At 48.2% G+C, this 14893-nt stretch overlaps 6 protein-coding genes across 6 annotated transcripts; 1 reads left to right on the top strand and 5 right to left on the bottom strand.

Annotated features, from left to right (window-relative positions):
* Positions 1-3133: 3133 nt before the first annotated feature.
* Positions 3134-3685, bottom strand: N7473_010923 (uncharacterized protein; the record flags this gene model as incomplete). The annotated part of the gene is made up of 1 exon (XM_057156862.1): positions 3134-3685. One exon carries the CDS (start codon positions 3683-3685, stop codon positions 3134-3136), a length of 552 nt encoding a protein of 183 aa, XP_057005517.1.
* Positions 3686-4317: 632 nt separating this feature from the next.
* Positions 4318-6084, top strand: N7473_010922 (uncharacterized protein; the record flags this gene model as incomplete). Its single annotated transcript, XM_057156861.1, has 1 exon — positions 4318-6084. The coding sequence occupies one exon, from the start codon at positions 4318-4320 to the stop codon at positions 6082-6084; it is 1767 nt and encodes a 588-aa protein (XP_057005516.1).
* A 339-nt stretch (positions 6085-6423) lies between these two features.
* On the bottom strand, positions 6424-6960 carry N7473_010921 (uncharacterized protein; the record flags this gene model as incomplete). Its single annotated transcript, XM_057156860.1, has 2 exons — positions 6424-6451; positions 6509-6960. 2 exons carry the CDS (start codon positions 6958-6960, stop codon positions 6424-6426), a joined length of 480 nt encoding a protein of 159 aa, XP_057005515.1.
* Positions 6961-7350: 390 nt separating this feature from the next.
* Positions 7351-8395, bottom strand: N7473_010920 (Aminoglycoside phosphotransferase; the record flags this gene model as incomplete). Its single annotated transcript, XM_057156859.1, has 2 exons — positions 7351-7784; positions 7849-8395. 2 exons carry the CDS (start codon positions 8393-8395, stop codon positions 7351-7353), a joined length of 981 nt encoding a protein of 326 aa, XP_057005514.1.
* A 2863-nt stretch (positions 8396-11258) lies between these two features.
* On the bottom strand, positions 11259-11657 carry N7473_010919 (uncharacterized protein; the record flags this gene model as incomplete). The annotated part of the gene is made up of 2 exons (XM_057156858.1): positions 11259-11308; positions 11360-11657. The coding sequence occupies 2 exons, from the start codon at positions 11655-11657 to the stop codon at positions 11259-11261; spliced, it is 348 nt and encodes a 115-aa protein (XP_057005513.1).
* An 899-nt stretch (positions 11658-12556) lies between these two features.
* Positions 12557-14886, bottom strand: N7473_010918 (uncharacterized protein; the record flags this gene model as incomplete). The annotated part of the gene is made up of 3 exons (XM_057156857.1): positions 12557-14481; positions 14546-14652; positions 14717-14886. 3 exons carry the CDS (start codon positions 14884-14886, stop codon positions 12557-12559), a joined length of 2202 nt encoding a protein of 733 aa, XP_057005512.1.
* Between the last annotated feature and the right edge of the window lie 7 nt (positions 14887-14893).

The following is a 14893-nucleotide window of genomic DNA, read 5'->3' as shown; positions in this document are numbered from 1 at the left end:
CTGGACATGTTGTGGCCTTCTACTGATGGTCGTAGGAAGGATAACTGACATACAGCCACGGGCTGATGAAGCTGATCTACTGCCGCCATTCATGTACTTGGAAGTTCTTCTCTGAAATCATCTTCTCCTGGTCCTGTCTCCGTCAAATTTTGGGTTTCAATAGAGTACCATTTTGCCCGTCGCGGTATTGACGCACACTAACAACTTGCTGAACATCATCACACTGGGTTTGAGAAGAGGACTGCATGAATCCTTGCACTACGTGAGCGTAAGCAGGCGTTCAGAATATCAAAATAGAGTAAATAGTACTGCATTCTTACATTAGGTCTAGAAACAAGACGGAACTGTTTCCTCATAACTGCTTCGGCTGATGTTTGATGACACTGCCACGTTTCAAGGTTGGTGCTGGTCGCGTACAGACTAAACAAGCCCTTCCTTCCTCAAGTTTTCGCTGATATGTAGGGCAAGATGAGCAAAAATCGCATCTGAGCCCCTTCTGAACTCGCCTATCACATTTACCACACGGTATGATATAGGTGACCATGTTAGGTAGAATCGAGGAAATGCAAGGCAAAATCAAGCAGATTATCTCCCCAAACCGAGAACAACCGTGGAGGAAGAGTTGCAGGGGGGTTACTCAGAACCAGAACCCGGATTACCTATTCCTTGCCTCCTCTTTGCAATTACAACACCTCTTTTCAGCACGAAAATCGTTTCCGTCAGACATGTTCTACAGGAAAAAAGGCGGTGCATATTCCCTCATGGACGTATGTACCTATATTCTTGCTCTAAATGTGGGGAAAAATCTCATTGGCAACAGATGATATGCTTTCCCAGTACATTGACTTCTGAATCGGTCAGCATTGAGTTGTCGCTTCGTTCTAACTTCAGGTACAGTAGTTCAAATCCCGGATAATGCTAAGACCATTATCCGCCAGGACGAGAAAGAGCACGAGATAGTCTTCGTCGTGGAAGCATATTGCCAAATGATAAGCTCTGCGATTTCTCATTGCTTGAACTCGCTTTCGGATGGCCAAAAGGCGTGCATATCCTTTTGGAATCGGGAGCAGACGCATGTCAAGAATTCCCAGAACTCACCACAAAGGGGGAAGAATATCACCAATCAGCTATGTTGTTACTCAAAGCTGAATGCCTCTTCAGTCTGGACGATATAAACGCAAGTGATTCATGCAATGATTTTGGCAAGAGACGATCAATTTTTATCAACGAGTTGGCAAATAGACGAAGGAGATTGTGGGCACTTGCCCAGGCTTCTGTGCCCGTGGATCAATTACCAGTAATTAAAGATGGCACCCTTCTCAATGCATATGCAGGCTTGGTACTTGACGCATTGGTTACACACAAGAAGAATGCATTTCCATCCTTGCAGGTTGGTGTCGACAACCGTGGCCGATCTGTCTATCATTTCTTGGAAACGATCGATGCTATTGAGGCAACATACAATGTGGGCTTCCATGACATCGATATTGTCGACTCATTTGGACTGACACCCCTTATGACGGTGGATTTTAAGCCCAAACTTCTGACTTCAATGAAAAGGCTTGCATGGTTCATCTCAAAGGGAGCAAATTCCCATCCCAGGCTTCGCAATCAAACACAACAGTGGTTCATTTCCTCAACTTGAAAATCCTTCAAGTTGCTCTCAACGGCATTAGGTTAGGGCGAATTGACTTGGTACCGTTGCACGAACCGGACAATGCTGTTTTTGAAGGTCAAAAGGTTATTCTGAGATCTATGAACTTTGATGCAGTGGCTTTGAAGCATACATGCTGCATTGAGATCGATGACGCATATTATCCAAACAATCAGGCCCAAGGAAAAGACCATGACGAGTTAACAGAATTCTTGATGAACAAGAACTGATGCTTGAAGATTTAGAAAAATTCCTGAAAGAAATCATTACCAAGTTTGAGGAATTAGCTGTCCCCATTATGAGCTTCTTGGATGGACATTGGCAGTCACGAATCACCGAGTATATTTCGGCGCATGATCTCTTTGACGAAGGCCACGTTCGCAATGCGAGAGCGGCCGGTATCGATCTTGTTGCAGAGGAAACTCCAGCCCCCGAATGGGTTAAACTACTGTTTGGCCTGTGATTCGAGTAACTGGAAGATGAAGGGCGATATAACTGAATGTCCCCATGAATGCTATCTAGTAGATTGTGCTCATAAATGAAATTGGTACTTGCACCAGTACTTGAGATCCCCACTTCTGAGCGGAATGGGCCAAGTCGATCCCATATATGTGATTTATTCGTGCCAACGTCTCTTTGCACACTCGAGCCTGATCCTCAGTGCTATTGGGGCAAATAGTTACCAAGACCAGTGGCCATATCAAGGTGTGACAGACACTCCCTTTATAAGTAGGAGTGGTCAGCGGGTTTCCGATATTGTCGATTTCACCAAGAGTAAATGGTAAGCTGTCGCAGACGACACTGATCAAATGCGTCAAGTTTTTCTCCGCCATTGCTGCAGATCTTTCGGCCAGTTCTCTCTCAACAGTCATTTCAGCAGAGAGAGAATCAAGGACCAATTGACAGCAACGCAGAACACTATGATAGAATATGATGAGGCTGGCGTGATACATGGTCAAAATTACACCCAGCCACTGGGTTGAGTATGTGACGAGCGATCTTCCGTCGCTGTCGAGAATCGAGGCAGGTCTCCATTCCAATGGCAAAGAGTCTGCCCAGGTCTCAAAGTCCTGCTGTGTTCGCATTGCTTGCCGCATAAGTAAAAGTAGAGTGTCTTTGCACGGACGAGAAGACTTCGTATATGCCAGGTGATCTGCTAGAGAAGACCTGAAGCTGCATATTTTTGTTATCATCACGACAACTCCGGTTGGTGGGTGGCTAATATCAGGCTCAGCATCGGGGAAGGCTAAGCAATCGAATTTCTGGCGTGTAATCATTGAGTGTATTTGCTTAATTAGTGGTTAGATCGCTCTTTCATAAACAATACATCCGCACCTACTAATTGCGTGAATATCCATGCATAGATTGAGGACTCCGGTACCACATCGAGCAGCTTCTGACCACGAGACTCAATTATTGCCGCTATTCCACACAGATGAGAGGCTCGCTCTCGAAATGCCCCGCTATCAGTATCCTAAATCAGAGGACTAGCGTAAGCCTCAGGAGGTAAATGTCGAGAATGCCGATGATAGTTACCACAAACATATGCAGCAGCATAATGGCCGCTAATGTATCATTTTGCCATAGGCTCGTATTTTGGGAAAGAATGTTATTGACGGAACAAAGGGCTTCGCCATAGTATTTGCGGGCGATAACATTCAACTGTTGCGACTTGTACTGGCGTGACAGCGACAGGTAAGCCGAGGCAAGCGTTGCAGGCCAGAGGCATGATGTGAGGGAAGCCGATTTGAGAAATCTTTCAAGAAAGTCCAGGTGGCCGGAGAAAATGCCCGGCCGAGGCGCTACGCAATATTCGTATAGAAAGTAACAAACGGGCGTGTCATCGGATACAGGCCTCGGTTCTTTACCAAGAGGGAAGAGGCACACGGCTTCGCCAAGAGCCTTGCCTTGAACTTGGGATTTCCGAGACTTCCGCTTAGGTGGAGTATTTGCATCGGCAGACGGCAAGTCTGGCCTGCGTTTTAGAACTGTAGTGGAAGTGTTGACTGGGGGCCCAGCGTAGAAGCGCATTTGGAGAGGCTTCTTGTAACCAGGGCAATGAGCACCATGTAATTCGCAACGACGACACCCAGGTCGTCTTTCGTCGCACTATTTTTTCGAAAAGAACAGTCAGTATCGCCAACCCTGAGATTAAAATCTTGCCAGCTGAAGGAAGGACAGAGCCTACTTTGATCTTTCGTTTGCGGCATATGCCACAACCCGTGCTTCTCGCCCCCGGGTATACCATGACTTTGAAAGTCGCTCCAGACTGATATGAAAATAGCAATCGCAATACGATGCAGCTGAATGTGGATAAACCTTGCGAACAAGAATGAGGAGAAAAGGTCATCTAATATATTGTGGGGAGAACGCCACTTTTCGACTGGTGGATCTAAGGGTTTGGGGAGACACCTGCGGAGACTCACACACCGAGCCAATAGCATCCTGTAACTCGCAAGCTATTTCCTAGAATGGTTAGCCCGGAATGAAGGGTGGTAAAACCAGTGGTTCTTCGGTTAAACCCCGGCGTAACAAACACGTTCCATCAACTGTGAGCTCGACAAAGTATATATTCCTAGGGTTTTTGAACTTCTGCAACCAAGCTGGCGGATGAAAACGAGTCTTGTCGCTAGACACCGTTGGCCCATGTTCTTTGCAACACAATGTCTTCCCAGAAATACACACTGCTCAAGACTTCACTTTTGGCAGTGGTTATCGTCGGCCTATTTTCAAAATATCGGAAATCGAGCCAGCACGAGCAGCTTGTGCCGAATCCGTCTATGCGGCAGCGCATTCGAATCTTGCTCATTCTACCAATTTACTACTTCGCCAAGCTCATCAAGCTTCCATTCCAACTTTGTCTTTCCCTCAACAAAATACGACTTGCATCCAATGGCATCGATGACTCCCAGCTAGCCGATGAGAAAGAGCTCGAAGGGATGCTTCGTCGAATTGGAGGGGCTGGACTGCGCTCGACTGGTAGCAAAGCGCATAACGATGTCATCTCGTGGATCGAAGAAGAGCTGAAAGCCATTCCTTCTCTACAAGTTCAAACCGAGGAGATCGAGCTTATGGGTTGGCAACCGGAGAAATCGTTGTGTGAGGCGGGTAGCCTTACGGTTGTCAACCAGGCGGGAGCCGAGCATGAACCCATACCAATTGCTGGCGTCGTACCGTACTCCCTTCCAGTTTGTGGCCAAACAGGCAGCCTGGTCTACGTTCCTCAGGGAGTGCCACTGTCTAATCAAGATTTATCTGGCAAGATGATCCTCCGAGACTTCCCTCTTCGAGGGATTCCCTATATCCTTGGAATGCTCCCACAGTACCACAAGACTGCCGACCTTGATGCTGACACTTGGCGAATTTACGAACGGCCCGGTCTGGCCGATCAACCTATACACGAGGATTTATTACAAGCTGGCAGAATTGGTGCTGCTGGGGTGATATTTATTTTCGATCTTCCTCGACAGCAGGTAGAGTCATATTGGGAGCCCCATAAGGGAACACACTACCTGGTCCCCGCCGCATATATCGGCGTTGATGAAGGACGGTTTCTCAAAGAGAAAGCTCTCGAAGGATATGCCGCCTCTCTGTCTGTAGATGCAACCACATTCTCCTTGGTGACTCGCAATCTCACTGGAGTCTTGCCTGGGCAGACCGATGAACGTATCATCTATATCACCCATACGGATGGTAATACGTTTGTCCAGGAGAACGGCCCGGTGGCACTTCTGGCTCTAGCGAAGTACTTTGCAAACCAGCCTCTCAGCTCCAGACGAAGGACAATTGAGTTTGCGTTTAATGCAGGTCATCTGCATATCTCTCGTGAAGGCAGTTTGAGACATGCCCGGCAGTTGAGGGAAACCTTCGACCGCAACAATTTGGCCTTGACCATACCTGTGGAACATCTAGGGACCCGTGAGATAGAACCTGTTTCGCGTGAAGACAACAAGATTGGCCGCACGCTCAAGTTCACTGGTCGTGGAGAATTGATGTTTTGGTGTGCAGGCCCTAGTGTCCCCGTTGTCAAGGCTGTCAAAAAGGCCGTGGCACAGCGCAAACTCGATCGTGTCCTGATTACTCGTGGAGTCTCCAAGCCAAACCTCAAAAGCGCACCAACTTTCACGTCATTTGGCGGAATTGGTACTTACTACCACAACCTTCTGCTTCCAACGACGTCACTCATCTCAGGACCTTGGTCACTGTGGGCCCCGGAGTTTGGAATCGAAGCTATCGATATTCGAAGGCTGAGACAACAAATATCGGCCCTAGGAGACGTGTTTGCTTATCTTGACTGCGTGCCGAAAGAAGCCATCTTGGGAGATTACGCTTGCTATCACAAAGATGGGTGGAAGTCGGTACCAATTGAAAGCCCTCCTGAGCAAGCGAGTGAGCATGACGAGTCTGTCAATAGCAATGTTAAGTACTAGTAATCAGCGACACACCAACAGCCGCAGGGGTTGACACTCGGTGTCCTGAGAGACTCTCAATTGTTAGTTCAAATTACAAGTTTACAAAGAAGTTTACAAACACGATTAGAAAGTCATTTTCCAAGGACATGAACGAGAACGCTTGCAATCACGACCTTCGAATATCGACAAGATCGTTACCTGAATGGTTCTAGGTTAGGACAAATGTGAAATGTATGAACCTCCCCCGATGCGCAGCCTTAATTCCTTGCCCCAGTCAGATCATCTTTGGAGCATTTTGGATCACGGAAAGAGCACTGCTATCAACCAAGCCTTCATCGACAAGGTGTTGGACGTAACTCAGAATCCAGTCTTGACAATTTGGGTTCTAGACAAGATTTTGTTAGTGCTGCATTATCTAGTAAAATGAAGGCCAGCGACATACCTTGGGATCAAAGGGATGTCACTTCGAGGAGGAGGTTGAACACTAGTGGCGACTGATTCTAGGCGATCGCGGGCGATAGTGTCGCGTCCCTGTGGTACATTCGCGGCTTTGGCAGCAACGAAACGCTCATCGACTTGGGCGAGGGGGATGATGTGGTACTCGCGGGGGGTCTTGCTGAAGTCGTACTTGCGCTTAAATCGAGGAAGAATCCGGTGGCAGGATTCCCAGTGACATGGATGAGATTTCCCACCTTGCCGTCCTTGTCCGTTGGGACGAAAATAGCCCAGTGGGCAGGCCGAGCGGCGTTCTTGAATACGGCGAGATGGATCGGGTGGGTCATTTTGGCTTGTGGTGTCGATGATGATGAAAGTATGGTTGGTTTCGAGTAGAGTGATGGTTGGGATGAAGCTGAGCTGGAGGGAAGCAACGGAGCTCTGAGGGACCACAACCATAGCAACTTTCACTTGGCTACCCAGTAATACTCTTATTGCTATTTTGGACCTCAATCTATAGCAATCATTTTCTATTTCAAATCTCTATGTTGCCTCGCACTTTCCTCGTTTGCTAGACTCTTGCAGGGCAAGTGACTAAGAGGCACGCATCAGAAAGTGGAAACGTGAATTAACGCATGACGGTATCCCATCAGGAGCATAGATCGCTAAAGATGCTTATCCATTTTGCAATACACTACTGGTGCTAGCTTAGCCTCTAACTGGTCGATTCAATCTAGATCCTGGATTGGTTCTGATGGTGAGAATAGCGAATATTGTACCTTACGCCCACTGCAATCACTGTGGTGTTTAGCATGGTGTTTAGCAAAAGTGCCATTGCATGCCGGTATTTTAACATCCCATTGCACTTGTGAACCAGTCCCAAGGTATCCAAGTGCTAGTAAACTGACACATAATCATCGGTAGGTATAAAGTAGACCACTCATCATTGCCCCCAACAGACCACTGTGCTTTTCTGACTTCCCAGTATGCGGGTAGCCAGCCCGACTGTTCCCAGTCAACAATTGCAACAACGCGATATGGCTCAGAGCGGGTAATCAAGATGTTACTGCGATGAAGATCACCATGTGTAAAGATAATAGCGGTGTCGTCTGGTAGGTCATAGCGGTACGGTTCGATGGGGACGCAATATGGATAAGGCATTGGTTTTCGAGGGAGCCAAGTGAACCAGTCATGAAACTTCTGGACTGTGTTGAAAGGCCCTGCCTCGAACATCCAACTGAGATGGAGGGCTCGATCATAAACATGATCTCGTACAATATTACCTGTAAGTGGGCGCGGGTCAGAAAATGCAACCAGACGAACTTGAAGTTTCCAAAAGCCTCTTACCTACGAACGGATCTTCTGGATCCTGTTCAAGATGCCGAAGGTTGGCGCAGATCGTCCGAAGCTCACCGGAGATCGAGACACGCTCATCAGACTCCAAAGTATCCCACGCTTGCTCCAGTGTCTGTGCTTCGAGATATTCCATGTAGAGAAAGGTTTCGCCTCCATCGAGCCGCCAGCCGTAGAGCTCTGGAACTGGGACATAATCTTTGAGTAGCTGGCTGACGGCATAGAGACACTGGCCCTCTGAAATGCTGACAGATGTTCCCCATTTGACAAAAAGCCCCAATTTCTCGAAGACTGCGGGAGGTGGCGACCGCTGAGGTCCTTCGCCTTCCGAGAAGCGTCTCCTGCTGTCTGCGGAGGTTCCAGCGAGATATTGAGCCTCTGCTTGCTTGCGTACTTCTTCCGGTGAAGGTAGATTCGTGAACCTTTGAAAGTATCCAGATTTTTCTGAGACAAAGTTGGGAGATTTTGGTATCATCAAAGGCGTCAATATCAAGCGGTCATCTGGGTTGACTGCCCCGCGGTTGGGGCCGGGTGACGGCATATCGAACTTTGATACTCGAGAGATGCTGAGGCATCTTAGATACGGATTTGAATGAGCGAGGTTTTGGTCCGGCTTTCTTTGGAAAATACGTAACGCGAAAAGTCTCTTCTGTCGATGGTGTGGGGGAGCAAGGTTTGAAGGTCAAGGTCAGTCAGGATGTCTTCATTATTCCAAAGTATGCATTGTTTGCAATATGCGGGTCGGGGTAACTACGGGCTCGGGAAGGCAGCCGATAGGCGCCAGTCACATCTGCCTGTATTGACGGAACAGAAGCAGCAGTGGATCCCGGAGTAGGGATAACGTAATTCACGGTCACCCTGGCCACCCCGTAACACCATAGTAAATGTGATAAATTACAACTTCATATATCAACAACCATGCATATTTAAGTTTAATTATTAAGGGTTCATAATCTAGAGAGTATAAAAAGCCTATTTGTATACTTGGAAAATGTACTTGCGAGTAATGAGAAAGATATATATATTTGAATCTGAAACATGAAAATTACGGTGTATTTTATGGTAAAGCATGGGAAATACCAGTCTGAAAGACCTCAAATCCGGTTATATTCTTCCTTTACCTCTATACATGTATATGCTAGAAGTTTGACCGAATTGAATTCCTGGTGGTTGAGATATAGGGGAATGCATACTCGATATCTAGTATGGTGTTTTGGGGTGGCCAGGGTGACCGCGAATTACGTTAACTAAATTGCCAGATAGGGGCTTTATAGCAATTCAGACTTGTTGATATCCAATTGGTGCGTACCATGTTTTACTAAGCAACATTTCCGACTTGTATTGCATGCCTGAGGCACAGTGCGGGCGCTTAGGAACTAAGGCATCGAGATCTCAAACCATCCAAACAACTAGCTGTCTTTGTCCTTTTTTCACCTAGACCCAGTCTTTGGATACTCACTATTTCAGCATCTACGCCCCTTGAGGATATCAAGCCAAATTATTTAAAATCACTTTTTACCAACGAAGGGGAGTGTGTTTTCATTAATGGCGATCGTCTACAGGGGTGGACTATATATCAGGGAGCACGTTGCTCAGAGCTCGATGCACCGCCACCTTGGCTAGATATCGATACGCTGACGAAAACAGGTAGTGTCGCGTATGATCTCCACTTCTCCCGAACTGAGTGAGTTCCAGACGCTACAATCAAAGATGACCATAAACGAACTGGAACGTGGCACTTACCGCTAAAGCGCCCCGCAATCATCGCACCGGCCCTTTTGGCACGATAGGTCATGGTTTCTCCCCAATAACCTGCACTTGAATTTCTTTGCAGTCAGCCGCCGAGCTGAAAATACATGCTCTATCTCTAATGTGATATCCAGCTGACTACTTTATTCGATCATCCACTCAAAATGGCAATCATCGAAGATCTCCTGTTGGAACTCATAGAAGTGATACTCGAGTCCTGTTGCGACTTCACCAGCCTGGACGGTCTACCGCAAATATTCCCGCACATGGAACAGGTCTTCAATGCCCGTCACGAATCCATCTTGAAGAATGTCTTTTAAAGCGCTGTCTCTTAACCTCGGGTCGCCTCTACATACTCTTCTATATCGTGTTGGCCGTTGAATCCAAAACATTTACCGCGCCAGCTCTACTTGAGCTCGTCCGTGGCCTGTTGGAGATCCATTTTCCCCTGTCCTCTATCACGTCACCAGGCCCAATACGAAAGACGATAGCAAATGCGGCAATGATTCATCGTCTAGCCTGTGCGTGCCTCCAAAAATTTCTGAATCGCATCAAGTTGGCAAAACCATGCCGCCCGACATCTTCACTGTAACAGACTGTTGCTCGGGCCAATGGTGAAGCGCAAGAGCCCGAGGGCGAAGTATTCTAATTCAAAGGAACTCGATTGCCCTCCTGGGTCGAGTAACATCCGTGTTATGGCATCAGGAGATTTTCACCCACGTCTGCGACGTGGCTTTTACGCGATGGGCCTGGTCTGATGAGGACTTGGCACACTTTGCTGAAGAGCACAAGATTTGGCGCTGGGATAAACACCTTGAACAAGAAGTGTTGACTGTAACAGAGTGCTTGTGCGATTTGTCAAAAATTGAGATGACACCAGTCAAACCTGAACTCGGACTCCCATACTTGACTGTCCTCCCTTCGCCAGACGACCTTCATTATCTGCGTGCTGGCCTCTACCTGAAACACCTGGTGATTCTCTTGACGTCCCCTATTGGGGACAACACCAGCAGTCCACCCAATTTCAGAGCTCTTCGATAACACATCACAGGCTTCATTGTGGTGGAAGTGCATCCCCACGGAATCCCCTTTGGCGAGTTGGCTTTCGAGTCTTTCGACAGCTTGGGATTCCCCTATGAGACCGGTGGCAATTGTATAGGTCGGGCTTGACCAATCAACCGCGTACAATTCGATCGCCAGATGAGGATCTCGTTGATGGCCCACATGAACTAGAGGAACGCCCACGCCATATCTTGTCTATACGTGGTTCAGCTTGGGAAAGAAAGGATTTTTCTTTGAATAAAGATTTTATCTGCCTTGAATAACTCCCGATGTCTCTAATATGGATACATGAGCATCTGAAGCCATAAAAAGGTACGGCGGTAGGATCATGAAGAAACTTGAACGGCAGAGTTTTGTAGGGTATGTATTCAAACTAGAGGTCATTAACCTAGCTAGCTCCTTTACCATCCAAAATCAATAGCAAATGCTGAAAATGTGGCTAAGCGAAATGATTTTCCGACTCCGTGCTTCAAACCGATACACTAAATGTAGTCCCAACGAAAGCCCTAAGCGCTGATCTTAAGCTTGTAGCACGGTAGAGGGGAACACTTGAACAGGAAGTGTTGACCGTAATGGACCGCTTGTGCGATTTATCAAAAATCAAGTTCGTACCCGGGGGTAGTGGTTTCGCTCTTGGGCCATCCTGTAAGACTCATCAGTCACTGTTCCTCGTAGAATAAGTGAAGGAACTCACGCTTGACAAATTTGTATGTGACCCCTTCATACATTCCAGATCGACCAGGTCCACAAAGTGCGAGGTTTTCCAGCCAGGTCTTCAGAGAAGGTAGACCCAGGTTGATCTCCTTCGTGCCCAAGTAAGTGCGTGCCCAGAGAGCGATGGTCGTGTTCTGGAATATCTTCTCAGGAGTGGTGGAAATGATGGTGGCCCTATCCTCGTTAACGTACTCGAGCTCGAGTTCATCAACGAGGTCTTGGCACAGCCGGATCTCGTCCATGTTGACGGTGGTCCACTTTCCCCTGACAGGAGGCATGGATGCTGAGGTGGGTTGAAAGATACTTGAGAATGGTGGATGGCGAGTGCCGAGAAGTTTTGGGGACAGGATGTTTTTTGACTTGTCTTCGAGGGTTTCGAGTCAAACGCAGAGACCTGTTTGGTAGCGTGGAGACTGGGGCCACCAGGAGCCACCAGAAAAGGAAAGCTCGATTTGAATTGTGGGTTTCGAGATGACCAGGCTCCTTCTAGTTTCTATTCTTTAGACCCATAGCTAGATTTCACGTGAGATTTCATCCAGATTCCAATCCATTGTAGCAGTTCCCGGGGCCCAGGATTTCAGGCATCGATCTAGATTGAATTAGGAAACGCCAAGGCACCAAAGTGATACCTTATGTTCAGAAAAATGGCCCTTCAATTTGAAAAATGCATACATACTATAATTAGCTACGTGCCTGCCATGTTGAATGAGGTAAATTTTCAGACCATCGCGATTCGTTGAGTTTGATTTTGTTTTATTCGGTTTCCTGAAATGGGGCTTTAGGGTACAGCATTTTTTTTTATCTATCTCTGATTCAAATTTGATGCCTCAATCAATTTAACTTGGTGAGTGACAAAATTAATGATTAAAACTAGTGTGGTAGGGTCATGGATCTTGCTGTTCCCAGACTTATCGTACAGATAGTACACCTTCAAAGAATACATTCAACAGAATATAGGCGATCAAATTTAGGCGGTGTGCAATGAAGAGGTGGAGCGACGGAACTTCCCGCTGTGGGGCCGCTAAGGTGGGCTCCCCTGACGTCGTTACCTGATATGTAGTCTCCTTACTCTCCTTCAAGGTGTTTCCAATTAACTTGTTCTACGCATCGTGCGTCAAATATTGCGGAAATAGTTGGTTTGTCATTCTCTAAATGTGTTGATCCTCTAATCTTGGAGTTAGTGAGTACCATTCCCATTGAGCCCATTTGCAGCCTTCGTTCCATTAACACCACCAGACACACTAACTCCTCCACCGACTTCCAGAAACTGGAAAACTTCACCATACAACGACCCATCCCGAACCGCCTCATAAATTATCGACACCCAAGAGCCAATAGTCCTCTTGGGACGGCCATCGATCACATTTCCTTGCTTGTCTCCTGCCACAGGATGCTCCACGAGACCCCGGTGCAAAGGCACGCCTAGCTTCTCGCGGACGAAAAGATAAACAGCCTTTGTGCCTTGGCCGAGATACTCAGCGGTGGTTGGCCTCTGGAAGAATGCATCACGGTGGCGCAGATATGACTCAAGGATGAGGGTCTCGAAGGACTTGGTCAAGCTGGTCACCGTTTCGACGGAGACGATCGTCGGGATCTGCTGGGAGTTGGTGAAGACAGCCATGGCTAGTGACTGTGCGGCCTTCTGCGCGCGTTCGGCAGCATCGTATACTGCGGCATCATACCAAGCGTCTTCGAATTGCTTCCAAAACTTGGTGAAGAACTTTTCCTCGGCCACAAGGTCATGAGCATCGGGGAAGAGACCGGCCACGAGTTTGCGGGTAGGCTCCTCAATGCTTGCAATAAAGGTACGATGAAGCGTGCGTAGATCCACCCCCTGGCATCCAGTGTAGAGTGCATTGGCGACAATCAATGACAGACATTCAACTGCAGCCATCGTCTGACGTGCGGAGAGAAGACCGAGCGAGTTGATGGCCTGGTTGTGCATCTCAGCAGACTGGACGTGGTTACTAACTGGATTGGCCAAGAATCCCAGCTCAGAAGTGTAGGCAGCGGTGTTGACGTCGATCCCCTTCAAGCAGAAAGAAAGACTGGGATCATCGGCGGCCAAATTAGGAGGAAGGCCATTGCTCAAATCGTGATTGATCACCTCGCTGACCTGGCTGAATAGCATGCGGCCAATCGACTGCAAAGCCAAACGAATCTTCTCCGTGGCAGAAGTGACAGCTGCAGCCTGGAAATTGGCTCCAGAATGGATATCATTGTCTTCGCTGTTGACGACAGGGTTATCAGAGGTAGAATTGAGCTCTGTCACAAGCTGCTTCTCGGCACTGAGGAGGTCCTCTAGCTGTGGCGATAGCCATTGTGGTGAGCTGCGTAGCGCATACCGCTCCTGGGCCAGCCCCTCAGAGAAGCGGTCTTTGCTCTGCTCTAGACCATATGACAACCGCGAGCCCTTTAGGAAAGTTCGAATGTTCTGAGCAGCCTCGATTTGACCTTGGTGTGGGCGTGCCGCAGCCACGAATGGGTGGGCCCATTCGTTGTTGGCATAAAGCGCCTCGGAGAGAAGGGCAGTCAATAATTGTGAGACGAGCGCGAGCTGGTTGGCTTCATAAAGACCCAAGCTGGCCACGGCGGCGGCCGCAGCGGTTCCATTGATCAGCGCTAGACCCTCTTTAGGTCCCAGGACGATAGGCTCAATAGAAGCCTCGTAGAGGGCTTGCTGTGCAGATTTGACGCGAGGTGCACCCTTACGACCTCCGACACGCACATAGACATCTGGGTTTCCCTGGATAGTTCCAGAGAGGTATGACAGAGGCATCAGATCTCCGGAGGCTGAGATGGAGCCGCGCAGGGGCACGATTGGCACGATATCATTGTCCAAGAGTTTAATCATCGAGTCCACGATGTTGCGGGTCATGGCCGAGTGGCCGCGAATATTGGCGTTACAGCGAATAGCTGTCATGGCTCTTGCCCATGCGCTTGGCATGCTGTGAGACTCGAGGTATTCATGGCTGCTGGGAGAGTCTGTTTTGTCTTCCTTGGTCAGAACAGCGCTTTGGGTGTGTTGCATCAAGGCGCGCTGCAATCCGTATAAGTCCGTGGTGCGTGTGTCTGCGCTACCTCCGAATCCGGTGTTGACGCCTGAGACGTTGGATGTCAGCGAAATGAATTCTTGCATCCAGCATGAGGGTCGCCTGTTACTTACCGTAGAGGTAATATCCCTTCGATAGGTAATCTTGTAAGGTCTCGACGCTCGCTTCGACTCGCTGGATGATACTAGGGTCCTCAGAGAGGGCCAAACGCACACCGTTCCTGGAAGGTATCAAAAAGCTCATTAGCCTCGTATTTCTTAGGCACACAGAGCCGGAGAACTGACCTTGCGATAGCGACGACAGCTGCCACATCCAAAGTCTTGCCATCTATGTGGACAGTCCCGGATTTGATATGAGAGTTGAGCTTGCTCCACGCCTGCAAAGCCTGTCTAGCATGAGGAGTTGGCCATTGATGGTTAATGTCATACTTTCGCTCGGGAAAGGTGCTCCCCATGATGAAT

The sequence above is a fragment of the Penicillium subrubescens genome (genome assembly GCF_028828155.1).
Source record: "Penicillium subrubescens strain IBT 31985 chromosome Unknown utg000007l_segment0_segment0, whole genome shotgun sequence".
In the NCBI taxonomy this organism is placed as follows: Eukaryota; Fungi; Ascomycota; class Eurotiomycetes; order Eurotiales; family Aspergillaceae; genus Penicillium; species Penicillium subrubescens.
Note: the sequence above shows the minus strand (reverse complement) of the source record. Positions and strands in the feature narration are given on the sequence as shown.